The 17,088-nt window shown below is 44.1% G+C and overlaps 1 protein-coding gene across 1 annotated transcript; it reads left to right on the top strand.

Annotated features, from left to right (window-relative positions):
* Positions 1-489: 489 nt before the first annotated feature.
* On the top strand, positions 490-1,776 carry LOC133916269 (uncharacterized). The gene has a single exon (XM_062359881.1). The coding sequence runs from the start codon at positions 503-505 to the stop codon at positions 1,220-1,222; it is 720 nt and encodes a 239-aa protein (XP_062215865.1). The 5' UTR covers positions 490-502; the 3' UTR covers positions 1,223-1,776.
* The last annotated feature ends 15,312 nt before the right edge of the window (positions 1,777-17,088 follow it).

Genomic DNA, 17,088 nt, shown 5'->3' with positions numbered 1-17,088 from the left:
GATCCATTGCCGTTGCTTGGCTGGGTAGGAAATAAAAAATTTAGCTTGTTTGCTAGATATCTCGGTACTCATACTTTCTAGCTTCTTTTTTTAACAGCTCGAGTGAGCTAAATTGGCTCTGGTCAAAAACAAGACTAGCCTGCTCGGTATGGCGAGACGAGCAAAGAACCAAATGCACCCAAAGCTGAAGGATCTCAATTCGAGGAACAACACGCATCTAGGGGTGAAGTCACATCGTGATCCCGTCCGTCGATCAAGCAGCGCCCCCGCGTTCCACTCCCCAACCACGCACGCCATCTTGTTGTGGCATCCCGAAAGTGTGAACTCGCGGGTCCCATGCACGCCTCCCCACTGGCGGACGGGCCCCACACGCCACGGCTGCCTCCAGCTTACGCCAACTGCCAAGTAAGCAGGAAGGCAGCTGCTAAACGCGTTCGCTTCCTCCCCCCGCCCCGCGCCGCTGCAGACGCAAGTGCGCAAGCAGAGCACCCGGCTCCTATTTATGCTCCCGTTTCCTGCCCCACTCATCTCATCTCACCAACGCTCCAAACCAAAGCTATCACCTGAGCACAGCAAAGCGACGCAGCAGCCAGCAGGCAGCATTCCGATCGATCCAGGAGCTCTGAATTCCGGTGCGCGTGCAATGGCGGCGGGTAAGGCGGCGTTGAGGAAGCCGTCGTTCGGGACCCGGGCGTGGCGGCTGCTGCAGCTGGCGGTGTTCTGGGCGCGCAGGGGTAGCGCGGCTCACAGCCTGCGCTTCCTCAGGACGCTCCGACGCAGAGGCCTCGGCGGCGCGCGCGTCGACCGGCTCCGCTACGGCGAGCGCGAGTTCTCCATCGACGAGACGCCAGCGTTCCGGTTCCGCACCCCCTCCGCGCGCGTGCTCCGCCTCATCCCCTGCATCGCCCCGGCTGTCCCGGACACCCCGGGACTCTACGACGACGGCCGCTACTTCTTCTGCGCTGCGCGGGAGAGGGAAGAGGTCGTCGACGCCGGGTACCACTACGGCGCCGACCAGGGTAGCGGGTGCGAAGACGACGAGGAGAGCTCCGCCGACCAGGAGCAGCTGCTGGAGCGCGCAATGGCGGAGGAGGGCGGCGGGGACGCCGGGGTGGACGTGAAGGCGGAGGAGTTCATCGCCAGGTTCTACGCGCAGATGAAGCTGCAGCGCCAGATCTCCTGGCTGCAGTACAACGAGATGATGGAGAGGAGCATCAGCTAGATTGATTCTTTGATTTGTACTTCAGGAGTAGCTTACCAGTATTCGATCGGTTATAAATACAAATAATTTTAAATAAGACATAGTCTTTAATACATAATTTTAATAATTATTTTCCATTAAAATATATTTATAAAATATATTAAATTTGTAATATTATTAAAATATTTTTTAAGATAAATCTACCTATATGATTTTAAGATTTGCAAAACAAGTTTTTTAAAACTATTGTTTATCAAAATTTTAAATATTTGACAGAATATTTTTCAAAACGACATATATTGAGTAGCAGTTGTTTTGAGCTCTAGTTCAATTATACATATACATGCACAGCTCCTGTATACAGAATTATTCTCTTATTATATACATAATACATATTTCTTCTTGAATCCGTGTCCGATTTGGTTTATTTGGTTGTTAGGTGCACGCTTGTTTGTGCATTTGAGGATGTATGATTAGGCCGCTAGATTGATTGGTTTGAGGGTGTTCGCCTTTCGGTTGTACAAATGTACAGGACATGCAGGCTTCAGGTAGCTGAATGATGCTTCCTCTTATTATACTCTCGGTTTTGTTCGCTAGTATACACATAGTTAAGCGCTTGAACCGTTGAACGTACACCTGAACCATGATTGATGCTAATGACGATACGACTGGGCGGTAGTGGTGACCATATGGTCCGTGCTTCTTGTAGGATCATATATACTGTACTAATCATATGCAGTGCTAGGAATTTGCTACGGATCTTTTTTTCATAATGAAATAAGATTATCAAGCCGATTTGCTACGGATCTGGTGAGCCAACGTAAAGAACAGAGTATTTGCTCTCCAAAGTACTTGTGTCTTTTGCTGATTCGGTTCAGGTTGTGTCTCGTGACCAGACCTGACCATATAGACCTGACAGCCTGGTCCGGCACAAACCCAGCTAGGTATAGCCTGTTAAGCCCGATTAAGTTAATGGGCTTATTGTGCTGGTCTACGTGTCAAAGGCGTAGCTCACGGTATGGCCTGTGAGCGACTATGCAGTGCTAGGTCAGTTTGGGTACGGTTGGCTCGGTGGCACATCGATGAGCTTCACATGTCTGGTCGCCAATGCGTGTTGATGAGCTTTCATGTTCTCCGTGTAGTTGAGGGCGACCATGTTGCCATGCTGCTAGGCCTCCAGCACCAGCAGCGCCGTGTCCATGGGGTCGTTCGCGTGGCAGCACACGAACCGCACGTCCACCTATGCGACGCCCATAGGTGTCAGCGGCTGCAACGTGTAGGCTATCTGCAAGATGTCACACCACTCGCGCCGCTTCGACACGGTCAGGACACCGACGAGCAGGCTAAACTCCGACAACGTCTTAGCAACGGCCCTCTCATCGGGACCCGACGCGGCGGAGTACCCATCGCTGACCAATCAGTGACACAGCATCACGCCAAGGCCGTCAGAGCGGACATGCGATGTGCCAAGCTTGGGAGCACGAGTAGCACATGGACGAGGTCAAATGTCATGAGGAGCAGGTACCGGATGTAGAGCAACGCGCTGTGGAACTCGTACAATGAAGTGGTCTTCATGGTGAACTTTCGCGCGTCGCATTGATCCTGTGGAAAATGAAGCAAATGTAGGTGTGCTAGACCTGGCCGTGCCATCGCATGTCGGGACGGGTTATGTCGGCACGACATGCCGCGGCATTGGCCTAGTCACGGTCCAACGAGGCGTGTCGTACCAACCAGATCCACCAAACTTCGGGCCGTGCTAACAGTAGCAAGTCTTGTGTCAGTCCAGTAGACATGGCCTAGTTAGTTTTACTTGTGACGGGTCTTTCGTCGCTGACTATGTAAGGTGGGCGTGAAACACCCATAGAGCGAATCAGACCTGCTCAATGTGACCCATACAATGATCCAGAAGTAGATACTCTTATATAATATTACAGTGACGTGATCGTTAACACGTGAATCAACTTATTAGTGGGCTCTACATGTCAGCGACCACCTTTGACGTTTTCAATGCCCGGAGAGGAACACGTCAACCCAGTTTTCGGAGATGCGTGGCCCCCGGCCCCAATGATCCCGTGGGTCCATCCATCCATTTGAGTGCTTGCGACTTGGCAAGGGTTGGAGGACGAGGAGGTGCGGTCCATAAGGAAATACGAGAAGCTGCAGCTGAAGCGGCCTCTGATCTGGGTGGGGAAAGACAGGCTGTCGCCCATGACCGAGCCCCAGGAGCCCTGCCGCTGCGACGAATAGGTCCTCATTGTCGTGGGCGCACCTGAGGGGGCCGTCGCCCGTCTTAGCCGCCGGAGTCGAGACTACAGCAGAGTAGCGCGACGCAGACGGCGCCGTACAAGCTCGAGCCCTGCGGGTCGAACACCTGGCCGGACTACTCGCCTCAGCGCCGGCACGGCACGTACTACAGCAACACAAAGGTCGATGCCGGTGTCTAGGACGGCAGCGGTGAGACCAGCGGTGTGCAACGTTAGCGGCTCACCGTCAGCGCCTGGTAGCTCAAGATTGCTGCCATCATGATCGAAAAGAACTATGGAATCATGTACATACTGATCTAGCTAGTGATAAATCATGCAAGATTGCACAATACGGTTCGATGTTGTATACCTTCTCCGGCAACGATGAGGCTGAGGACCATAAGCTAGCACGGGGTGAGCGATCTGCTTGTTGCGGGAACGATGAGGCCGAAGTGTATATATCATACTAGCACCAGCGCGGTGGCAGACACCGTGAAGACGTTCATCACGAACGTTTCCTTGTGGACCACCCGGAAGTGAACCGTCCATGCGACGCCGTCCACCATCGCGGCAAGGCTGCCGCCAGTGCGGGGGTACGGATGGGCCGAGAGATGGGGTGGCGATGAGCGTGTGATACTGCACGGGCTTGGCGACCATGGCGGCGGCGACGGGCAGAAGCAGTAGCGCAGGGAGAGGCGCCATGAGCAACTAAGCGGAGGTGCTTCCGAGGAGACGGCGGCGGGTGTTTCTGAGTCGACGGAGGTAGCAGGGTCGATCCACTCGACCCTACGGGTCTTTCGGGTCTGGACCACTGCCCCTCAACCGTTTCATGGGTCGGACTACTGAGCCAGTAGACTCGTTTCTGTGGAGCAGGCGAGCTATCCATTGGATCGACCTGGCCAACGCCCTCCCATATGGGCTATGGCTATGTTTCATACCTGTCGCATGAGTCATGACAGAGAGGATCCTAGCAACCCACATCCAGCGTGATGCCGTTATTACCGGACGCAACAGAATATGATGGGTCATTGTCACACTGTGCAATGAGCAGAATCACCAACACGAGCCGAACCTGGGTTTAATGGGATCACATGGGCTTCCTTTCGAGCAATACTACTATTTTTAAGGAAACCAAAATATGACAAATACGTTCATAACTACCTTTATCAAACGGGAGTCTAATTTTCTCCCATAGTTAACAATACTGAAAAAAAAAACAAGAATGGACCACACTACTCTTACAGTAGTATGTATTTGCGCTGGTTTATGTGTTAGTCATGGTCATGAGTTCTATGTACATAAGTAGTGTAATTTTTTGAGTTCAAAACATGCATGCCAATGTTTTACCATCCTACACTTGATCGTATATATCTTTCCATAAACTCTTAATGGAAGGAAACTCAAGTAACCAGGTAAATTAATCCTGTTGATTGAACTATTTTAACATGTATTCATAGTCTCGTAAAGTATGGTCAGATGTAGTATTCAACCCAAGTTGTTTTTGGCTCTAAACTTTGGGTAAATGATGGATCGCCTTGGGGTTCAACAAGGAAACGCTTACAAGAGCCAAGCGAAGGAGCTCCAGCTGGTCTTTAGCGTCCTCCCTGTAAAGTTGCAAAAGCCTTCGCATCTTTCGAACCGTGATATGTTTGGTTGGGCTTTCATGGGATTGTATGGGCTCACCTCTAGCTACCACTTTCCGATTTTTTATTTCTATATTTACAAAATCCGAATTTTTTTCTATATTTTTAAAAACAGATTTGGTAAAGATATGCTCCTGTTTTGAAAAATTACACAAATATACTCATGTCGCATGTCCAGAGGATGATAATAACCCGCCACTCGTTGAAAGGGTGACAAGAGGTGTCCGTAGCCTCGGATTGGGCGACTCGACCACGATGGCATCCACATTAGATGCCACCAACCTATCGCTCATCCGAAGGGCGACAACCAACTTGTGGCCTATCCGAAGGGTGACAACGGTTGCGGCACCATGCTGAGCCCATGAAAAATCTGTTGCCCTTCTAACAGGCGACAACTTCTCCTATAAAATGTCGCGTCTAGTTTCCCCATGCAGTACCATGCTCATTTGCTTCATTTCCCACCAGCGTAGAAAGAGAGAGAATGATAAAGAGAAACAAGAGAGGGGAGGGAGAGGAGAGCGATTAAGTCTTTTCGAAATCTATTTGTGTTGGAGGTAAATATTCTAACATTAGTTTTTTTTTACAAATCAGTTAGGTTAGCCATATAATCTAGTTTCGGACATATGTTAGGCATTAGGTCTAGTATTTAGTGATATTAAAGCAATATTAGCATATCTGATCTAGGGATAGTTATATTATTATTAGGTCTAAGTTTTTAGAGTAACGGTTAGACCTAGGTTTTTTAAGATAGTTACACTGTTATTAGATTTAGGTTTTTAAATAACGTAGAGTAACGGTTAGACCTATGTTTTTTTAGGGATACTTATATTATTATTATATCTAGGTTTTTAAAGCAGCGAGAGTAACTGTTAGACCTATGTTTTTAGAACAATATAGAGTAACATTAGATATTGCTTTATTATATCCAGTTCTTGTAGATCTAGCATATATAGTTGTTGTAAGTTAAAATTATATTGTAGTTTTATCGATCGTGGATAGGTAGATAAGTTGCATTTAAAAAAATTATGGAGAAGAGGATATTGTTTATGATCCTCAAGGGGTAGATCTGCTGGTTTGACTCAATGGATAAGGTTATAACTAGATCAATGAAAAATACTTTGTGGTATTGTACGGCTGTTTAATGCAGGGTTTTAGGCTAGACCTTGAGAAAAAGAACTGACTATTAGCGTTGTAGTGAACCATGGAAGTGAAGGTGTTTACTGGGATCTGTTCTAGATAGCTGCTACCTCGGGTTGAAGGAGATACCTATAGCGGAAAACTGAGAGAGATTGGTCACATATGTTGCTTGTTCAATGTAGTAACATGGGAGGAGTTTGGGAGTTGCAGGCTAGAGGTACTGTTGATGAGGATGACAAAATTGTGGTACAGGAGGTGAAAGAACCGGATGTTGGACAATTTCTTGGCCGCTCCGATGGAACCAACGCATGAGGCAGACAAGGGGGAACTCATCCCTGGTTTAATTGAACAAATGGAGTGGGAGGATCGGGAGGATGAGAAAGCCCCTGAAGATGGCATCTTGGATGATAAGGATGATGTTCCTATCCCTGCAAACTGGAACAAGCCTGATTTTGCAAATCTAGTGGTGAATAAATGTTATCATGTGTCATGGGAGTAAAGTCAGAATAAGGTGTGATAGGAGGGTAGGTACCCTAGCATCTAGGCTATCAAGTATGATGTGGTTTAATGAGCGACATCTCTCTGGAGGTAATTCAATGTTTCGAAGTCTGGTAGGAAGGAGTAGGACCGGTCACACTCTAACAAGGCTTTTGCGAAGTATCTGGTCTAGTTTCTGCCTTGGACGCCGACCTAGGTCATGTACACATCGTCCAAGGTGCGGACTCACGCATCACATGTGCGGGACACGTACCTGGTGCACAGGGACCAAACACGATCATTGGTGGTATGTTTCTTCGACATCAATAATAGTTGTACCTGAAATTTAACTTCGAAAGTAATTGTGTTAACCTATGTAATGTTTGTTTACAGAGGGACCTTGTGGAACAGTTAGAGGTGGAGACCACTACTGGTTGCCAATGTCTAGGCCATGGCCTATAGATCCCTGTCCATGAGATGCATGTCTCCTTCTACAGGATCTATGAGATGGTGAGAAAGATTAAGAAGATGATATCTTGTATGTCCAGTATGGCTGTTGTGTCCTCCCCTCTAGCTGCTCGCCTGCTCGCACCCCTCCTGTTCGACCTCATCACCCCTCCTATCCACTGCTTTGACTACTCACCCCTCAGCGACATTCATGGCTTGGACTCTCCCACCCCTACAGCTGATGTATGCTCCCGCTACGATGATAGTTCGTCCAGGTCATCTTACATAGATGTCGATGGGTCCTCATCTTGCTCCCCCTACCAGAGACCTATGCACCTCTGTCAAGATTATATTATGTACTCCATAAAGTACATGTTTTCCTCTATAAACCACATGCAGTACTCAATGATTATGAGAACATATAGTTTATGACGGAGTACCTAGAGCGTTTCATTAGGGAGGGTCCCAAGCATGAGGGGGATGGCTTTGACACCTTCCTCGGCCCAGGAAATACACAGGACGAGATCAAATCCTCGCAGTTAGATAGCACACCTCCCATAGCCACGCAGTAGACCCAGGAAGAGTATGTGACGTCCGCTCCCAACGACTAGCCCTCGCGAACAGTTGCCCTGTTGGACCCGCTCATGTACTCAGTAGACCATGTGAAAGCATGGAGCCGTAGGGCACTGAGACCTTATGAGCATAGGGGGATTGTCATGAAGCGAAGATATATTTAGGGAGTACTTTAGTGACTAGGTAGCTTTGTATCATATATTGTGCACATCTTATTCTACTATTTCTATTTTAGTATCCTACATCTGGTTCGTTTTTTTAGCTTTAGTCCTTAGTCAGCATCGCAGAGGAGTCCAAGCAACCATCTTGTCCAAATAGAAAAATAGATGAATATCGGATTCAATTTTTTATTTATTTAAGGACACCTTACAATTACTTCTAATTCTAATTTAATCACTTCGGTACAATCATTTAATTGCTTTTTTATGTTGCTTGATATATTTACTAACTATTTACTAATGTAAAAAATTGCGATGTTACCTCTTACTAAGGTGCCATGGATTCCTTAATAAACCATCCCCTCAAAGGGTCACATTGGCATGAGCGTTCGTTGTGCTCGTGTGGTAACCGAGCTCAGATGTCGACATCTTTCGATATTAAGACCTTCGGTAGAAGGTTCTTCATGTGTCCCATTATTGACCCTAATTTTATGGTGTATTCATCTTTCCCACTCTTTTGCACCTGCCTGTTCCAATTGTGAACTACACTCGTAAAACCATTTTTATTGACAACAACCTTATCACTTCAAGCAATGGATCGATGTGGTGAGGGCGTCGTTCAACAGGGGATATATCAAAGAAGTAGAAACCAAATGGAAGTACAAGATCGGGATCAGCAACATGAATGACAACGGCTAGAGTAGGAACTCAAGCGATAGACTAAGCAGCTTCAAAGGCCAGAGGATGAATGTCGTCTCCGGGAGGACATTTTAAGGAGGCGGGAGACCGAAATTTAGAGGCGTGAGGAACTACTTCAAAGACGTCAAGCTCTCTTGCATCACCAGAAAGAAGAGTGTGAAGTGACATGTGATAGAAGGGGAAAATATCTCCACTCCACGTAGTAGAATCTATATTCTATCATCGACATTGTAATATTTAAAACCATATACCACAAACTTTGTATTAATCATAGAGGTTTATCTTTGTAAATTAAATTGCCGACTTCTATTCGTCTCTTCGTATCACTTAAATTTCTAGAAGTAATGCAGAAAATCTTCATTCGATTAATCCACTTTTTTAAAGATATCGAAAACAATGAATTGAATGATTTGATTACTCAATATTCAATTGGAATGGATTCATAACAATTCTAAAAAATCAGAATTTTCTATCTCATAATCATTCTTAATTTCATTTAAAATAAATAAATAAATGTATCTACCTACTGACTGTTTGATGAGTGATATACATATGTCGCTCTTTCATTAGGAAACAAGTATTTGTCGTCCATTGAATGGTGACAGGTATCGAGGCCTGTCCACGTTGGCAAGCCACGTCGAGTTTGTGACGCATATGTTTTTCAAAATGAGAGTATATATTTACAAAATCCGTTTTAAAAAAGTATAGAAATAAAGAATTCACCACTTTCCAGCCTATATTCTGTTCGTGGTCATGTTCTGGTGTGCACGGACCGCACCTGGCATCATGATTCTTCGGCTTCGAGAACCAAGCCCAGTTCGACGCTCGGAGTTTCTGACGCCCGAATACTAAACACTTATCTATCTCAACCTCACTCGTCTTACTCAATGCAAAATGAGTTTAACCGTCTCTAAATCCTAGTGGATTTTAACAGAACTCTGCCACCAAACTACCAGTAAATTTCAAACCAAGCAAAAATAGGCATCGAACAACTCCACATCGAGGATCCTGTAGACGCTGGGGCCTTCGAAAATAATTTAATCACTCTGTCTTCTCCTGTCAACGCTTGGTTTCCGATTCAAATCTGGCTGGTGGCAATGGTTGGTGCTGATGCAATGAGAGTGGCGCAGCGCGGCCCCCACCGGCACATCACATGCGACGCAACCAACCAGCGACTTTTTTTTTCTAATAATATTATTTTATTAAAAAATTGTAAAAAGAATAGTCAGAAAAAACAAAATTAAAAAATAGCTACCTGTCAATATGCGAAGTACCGACAAAAGATCTATCGGTACTCCATATACCGATAGGCTACGTAGCACTATGCCTATATGCTTGTCGGCATGTGGAATAGGTAGAAAATGTTTGTTGGTATTTCACGTGCCGACAAGCTCTTGAATAGACACTGATATAAATGTCAGACTAGTTGATAGCCAACAAGCATGTCGGCACGTGGAATACCAATAGATATGTCAGTATTCCACGTGCCGATAGGTTACGTCTGTTTTTTTTGTTTTTAATAAAATTTTGGAAAATATTAATGACGTACAGTCAAAACTTAGTGTACATCTTATAGAAGAAATCACACTAGTTTGAAAATAGTCACTATAGCTACAGGGAGGCTAAAGCAATGAGGCACGCAAATCTTTTGTAATGAGGCTAAGCTAACGACATCTCAGTGTGGTTTATTTTTTTCTAAATTTGGTTCGATACGATTCTGTCGATATTTATTATTTAGTTGATCTAAATTTGTGTGACTAATTTTTTTTGACGTAACGTTGGGAGGATAAAAAAATCTAATTTTACGAATAATAGTAGTTGTGAATCATAATTATCATAGAACCCGACATGGAGGTTACATACGTTGATAACCATAAAAAGATGACAATAATAAATCTTAGCATACACAGTACGTCTAAAGACTAACATAATAATATGTTGCTGCTAATCCTAACACGCCTTAAGGAATTAAAATATGCCGAGTTATAGTAGATGCTCTCTACTGAGTGCATCTAGGATATTTGCCCTTACTCAGGGAATCGAGGCGTTGCGCCTTAGCGTGATGGGTACTTTCTCGCTTCATTTACCTCTCTGCTTCACGTGATTTAGCCACGGTGTACTTCTTTGCGGCTGTCCTGATGCGCTCCTCCTCTTGCCGCTTCATCCATCGTTCTTTCTGATATTGCTCGTACTCATGACGTTCGTAAACTTCCCTCCTCCACTGTATCTCCATATCGACCCACTACTTCTAGTGCTCATTTTGTTTCATATCCAACCATTCTATAAAGTCACAGATAGGTGGAGGAGATTGGATAAATAAAATAAAAGGGGAGAATAATAAGATAGTGCATGAAATCGTATGAAAATGTGTCATATGAGTGATCTATGTCACTATACCAGTAGGTAATCGTATGGTCCATATCGAGACGGGTCGTGCTGGTAGTTGGCACACATGAAGAAGCCTAGGCCATTGGTGTAGAATATGTCCTGAGACTCGCGAAGCATACAATCGTCATCACAGAAGCATATTGGTGGTTTGACTTCATGGGGGATGAAAATCCCTAATGTTTCTTTGGTAGGTTTGGTGGAGCTGAGGAAGATATTGCAGTTGAGTGCTGAGGAAGGAGTGGTGTATCAATGGATGAGGGTGGAGTAGTGGCTGGGGTTGGTGCATAGGATTTACTATGAAAGCTAGAAAAGTTATGACATTGATGCTTGACAGAGAATCTTTGTGAAAGTTGTTGCTTGGTGTGGTCATTTAATTATGCAAAAGTTTAGCAAAGTGTTATTGTTGTATCTGCATAGAAGGCAGAGAATCCTATGAAAGCATTGGGCTTAGAAAAAAACGTATTGGTACAATGATAAAACCTAGTCATTTCATTGAAGAAAGTAAAGTACATCACAAATAAGGGTCATCGTAAGTATTCATTGCATGTCTGTTTGTATAGTACTCCATCGCTAAATGAAACATGCCTTAGGGAAAGACAAATTGTCAGGTGCAAGAAAATGTTTACTGGATATGTGAAAAAAATGGAGGTTTCTCATCTAGATATTCCTAGCGGATCTCTTGGAAGTTGCATCCATAGGAGTAGGGCTTGCTGCACATGTACCCTTGTGCCATTCCGTGTGCCACAAGCCCCATCATAGCTGGTATGCCACACACGCATTGTGGAGGAACCTGTATGTTATCATATGTAGTGAGACACTTATCCCACCACTCTTCATTGAGCTCCTATAGCCTCATCGTCGGCTGTTCAACATCCGCGCGCCTCATTGCATCAGCCTCATCATAGTCGTAGTTGATGTTCGCATACTCTTCTTCGTCTGCGTATCATTCGTACTTGCATCTAGGCTTGTCATACTGTTGGAGGAAAACATGTGAATTAGATGAAATGCATAACATGGTAGGATGTCAAACATACTTACCCCACAATAGAACCAAACAATCGTGGCAAGTGGGAACAGTTTCAGGTTGCTATTTTATCACAGTCGCACCGTATCATGCGTGCCTCGTGCTCTTCTATCTCCAACTCCAGCTCCCTCTTCTTCTGTTCTTGGTCTTCATTTCTCCTTCACTCTTCGTCCTCACGCTTGCATCTGTCAAGGATGTCGCGGCACAGCTCGTAAGGGCCTATCTTGTCCTCACCTTGTCGAACCCGGAGCCAGACCCGGAAGACATGAAAGGGATTGCGTTGGGCTGTGTTGGAGAATAAGTAGCCATAGATGGGTTACCCTTATATACACAAGGGGGTATACTACCAGGAACTATTCAATGTGTTTGAGGGAGTGTTATTGCGATGTCAGGGTGGGTCTCAGGGGTTCCTTTCGCGTGGATGTCAAAAGCATCCACCAATAGAGAGAGAAAGATGCACGGCACTATAGAAGAAGGGATAAGGTCACGGGCGAGTGTTTCCTCATCATTTTACTATATGTAGTCAGGATGTGTCCAAGCTATAGGATATGATTCTTAAAGCTCTGTTGTGTGGTCACTGCGTGTGTAAAGCCTGAGTCATGATATATGTGTTGTCATTTTATGGTTAAAGATGAGTTGTGTGGTCACTTCATGTCAAAAGTGTGAGTCATGACAGAGATGTTGTGTTGTAGCAAGGTGTTATCATTTCATGCTAAAAGCTGATACGTGTCAATGAAAATAAATTACATCACATATAAGGGTCATCGTAAGCATTCATTACATGTCTGTGGCTACAGAACATATGACAATATGGACCAACTCATACCCTACTCGTACATAATTTACAATAAGTTACAATGACATGTAGTTCTTACTATTGCTTTCCAGCAAATAGACTACCGAGTTGTCATTTCATACTTAAAGCTAAGTCATATGGTCACTTTGTGTCTAAAGCATGTGTCAAGATAGATGTGTTGTCATTTAATTTTTTATTGAAACTCTTTTGTGTGGTCACTTTGTGTCCAAAGCCTGATTCACAACAAAGGTGTTGCCATTTCATGCTTAAAGCTGAGTCATGTGGTCACTTCATATCTAAAGCCTGAGTCAGGATAGATGTGTTGTCATTTAATTTATGATTGAAGCTCTTTCATGTGGTCACTTTGTGTCTAATGACTGAGTCGAGACAGATGTGTTATCATTTCACGGTTAAAGCTGAGTTGTATGGTCACTTCATGTACAAAGCCTGATTCACGAAAGATGTGCTGTCATTTCATGCTTAAAGCTATGTCATGTGGTCACTTCGTGTCTAAAGCCTGAGTCAAAATAGATGTGTTGTTATTTAATTTATGATTAATGATCTTTCATGTGGTTACTTCATGGCTAAAGCATGATTCACGACGTGTATTAGTCAATACTGCAGTGTGTTATATTAATGAAGGGGAATTGGATACTCTAGTAAGATCATTAGCGTGCGTTACTGCAACGGTAGAAAAAACACTACTAGAGAATTTATTTGTACAGATGGTTTGCAACACCCGTGCGGGACACTTTTATGAACCGTATGTGGAAAAGGGTATGTACAAATTAGATTTGTACATACGTGTTTTGAACCATCTGTACAAAGATTTGTACAGACAGCTCATGACTGGAGCCATCTGTACTATAAATTATCACATACGGCTCCAAGTTTTGAGCCATCTGTGATATAGAAATAGTACAGATGGCTCCAATAACGAGTCGTCTATACTAGATATTATCACAGATGGCTCTAAGTTTTGAGCCGTCTGTGAACATTGTTCAGTATAGACGGCTTCAGTTTCAAGCCGTATGTACTGTGCATTTGTACAAATTATTGTAGGCGTAGAACTATATGTACTGTGCATTTATACAATACTGCATTTATATATTACTAAATATAAACTGACATATCAACAATAAATCATTCACAGATCATTTGCATTCAAACAACAACAGATAGACACATATCATACACACATCAATCGAACATCTTCATTCAATATCATAAAGTCATACACATAAATAGAAGTAAAATATCAATATTACAAATCCTCACAACATTGCAAAACATTCTTCATTCTTCATTCTTAAGTTAACCCCGTGCTTGACAATATATAAACCAACAAATTAGCTGTAGCACACTAAATTAAAAGGAAGTAATGTGTTAATTTGCTTCATTTTCTATATCATTAGACATAAATATATAATACATCAATAGACTATAAGATGCAAGCATTTTCAATATATTGAAATGACCAACTTCTGTTGAGATTGTAAACCTTAACTCCTAAAGTTGTTGTGATCATGAAATTCTCTACTCTCCTTTATGATCTCTGCAAGTATGATGGATGAGCCGTTTTTGAATATACATGAGACTGCCCTTCATGAGATTATTTGTAGAAAATTTATATGTCTGTAGAAGAAATTAAAATAGTTAGGCACAACGATGAAAAATGTATTTTAATATACTATGATTACGCTAACTGGCGGATATACTGGTGAACTAGAGCCACCGATTTGCAGCATATACTGGACAACATAGAATCCACAGAGGTTGGTGCCCTGTGGCTGCCTGTGACACTGCAGAAATTTGTGCACAGTACATTTAGTTCTATAAAATGCATATTATAATGGTAAATTTATGTGCGACAAAGGAATTATTACCGAAAACTTATGTTGGTCGGTCGCTGAGGGTTTATCTCTCCGTACAATCCCGCCCATCGAAACATACTTCGCGAACGCTCTTGTCAACAAATTCGTTAGATCTGAATACCTATTTGGGTCGTAGTACATCGAGTCAAAGTATATGCAGTGTTGATTATGTGTATAGATACAAACTAGCATCCAATGGTCTCGGTAATTATACGGTAAAAGAATAAGGTCCTTCATTCCACAGAGAGCGACCATGGCCTTCGCGACATATTTTTTGACCTCCCCCAGAGACCAAGTGAGCGTTGACCCACATACGACCAATGGGTAGAGGAATCCAATTCTCGGATTCTCTCTCTTGACTTCTTGAATCATAAGTCTATACATAAGAGTAATATAGATGAATGAGCGTATCAAATAAATCCTCGAAGGTCACAAGGAAGGATCCAATTGGTTTTAGGAAATGTTACCGCGGGTACTTGGCGCTGAAACAAGAAGAAAAATGTTTCTCCTCATGGAACCTCTTCATGTATAGGTTGTGTAGAATCATACTTGCCCAGCCCAATTGCTCCGAGACTTTCTTGCTCAGTAACGGCTGGCCTGCCACGTAGGTGTTTGATAGAGGTTATTCTTCTACCTCCTTGCTTTTTTCCTTCTGTTTGCTGGCTCTGCACTTTCCGGGAGGTGCCGTTTTGATGGATTGTTGGTCAGTTTTGCTGGACAATTGTTGTTGCTCATGTGGTGCAGAAGGAGATTTAACCTTCAGTGAAGCACGACGAAAAGAGAAGTCACTGCTATTGCGTACTGGAGACACAGGCTATGGAGGCCCTGGAGGGGCAACCAGTGTTATGAACTTCTTCAACCACTGGATGAAGGAGTTGACGGCCTCCCCATGTGTCCTAATATCATCCTCTGGGGGAATAGGAAGTGGGAGGGATATGAATTCATGTATATCATATCCACTAACACCCTAGCGTAACCAAGCTCTTGCAGGAGTCCATGGATCGTCTGTTCCCCAGCACATGGGAACACCAAGCATGTGCCAACCTCAATGATGTTATCGGAGCCAATAGTTATGGGCGGGGGTCTCTCTCACTAGGGACCTCTTTTTGAATGTCGTCGCTGGGGGAGGGGGGTCACCTTCAAATCCGCCAATAGGGAAGTCATGTTGATCAAGCATGTTATCTGGATTGTTATCTGATATAGATGCGTAGCTGCTCTGGTGCTGAGCCAGTGGAGATTCAAGTGTCATGGCTGCATCATGCTGCCTCATTGCCCGTACTCGCTCCTCAACCCTTTATTCCATCCTTTCTGCAAGCATATCCATATGTTCTTTCATCCTTGCTTCAACCTCAGCGACAATATCCATTCTCATCTGTTCACGTTCTGCTATTTCACACTCAGTTTTGTTTCTCCTTCGGCTCCTATATGAATCATTTTCATCAGGGAATCTCAACTTCTATGGAATGAAAACACATATACCACGCATGCGACCCGGGTGCTCTTTGTTCCCCAGAGTCAAGGTTAGTATGTCTTTTTCCTGAGATGGCTAGAATGATCCTTGAGTGGATTCTTCAGAAAGTTGTAGGATTCTTTGCACCACTTGCTCAGTTTCTAGCTTCCTAAAGGTAACGGAACCATCGGCCGAGCGTATGACTCTTCCTCGGAACCAGTTCCAGGCCCACCTCTCTGGGATCTGTGAAAATGGTGTAGAGCGGTTCTCCTGAGCTGCCTGCTTATTCTCCTTGTCCCAGTCCAACTCCTTGCTCGCATACCCACTGGTGCTGAGCCTGTGGGGGTGCATGTTGCGTGACTTGTTAGCCTGACTCTGCTGCTGAAATTCTTCAGGCTGGCACCTCGCCACAAACTCTACCCATTGATCCACCAAGTACCTATAAGCATTATTATTGGGGATGAGATCCTGCTTCACATATGTATTATACAGCTTGCTCTTGAAGGTCTTCTACACCTTGCCCATCTTGACTATTGCTTGTCTTTCCACGTCCTCTAAGAAGCATCCTTCAGGGAAGTCAAATTGGGCTTCAATTGTTTCTCACAAGAAGCTTTTCTCGCTCTATGGCATGGCCTTCCAGTTTGGGTAGGTTATCTTGATCCTTGTTCGTCCAAGTGAGGCGCATTGATGTGAGTTATGGTATAGTGACCCGTGGGTATTTGGTTTTTATGCCGGCCACCTCTCTTTCGCGTATGCACCTGAGTTTCTTCTGTTTGCTCCTGAGAAGTGGACTCTGCATCTTATTGAGCAGGGGTCTCCTCTTGTTGTTGAGGAGAAGAGGCTGGAGGCAGTTCGCGTTCATCTCTAGACGCCATCTTCAAAATAGGAAGGCACATGCTTATTAGGAACTTGTTATAATGGTAGAAGTTAGTTATTGCTATTGCCACTCTTCTACAAAACAAATCACTTAGCTCAAGC

This window comes from Phragmites australis, chromosome 4 (assembly GCF_958298935.1).
Source record: "Phragmites australis chromosome 4, lpPhrAust1.1, whole genome shotgun sequence".
In the NCBI taxonomy this organism is placed as follows: Eukaryota; Viridiplantae; Streptophyta; class Magnoliopsida; order Poales; family Poaceae; genus Phragmites; species Phragmites australis.
The sequence above is the reverse complement of the archived record's forward strand: the minus strand, read 5'-3'. Positions and strand labels throughout refer to the sequence as shown.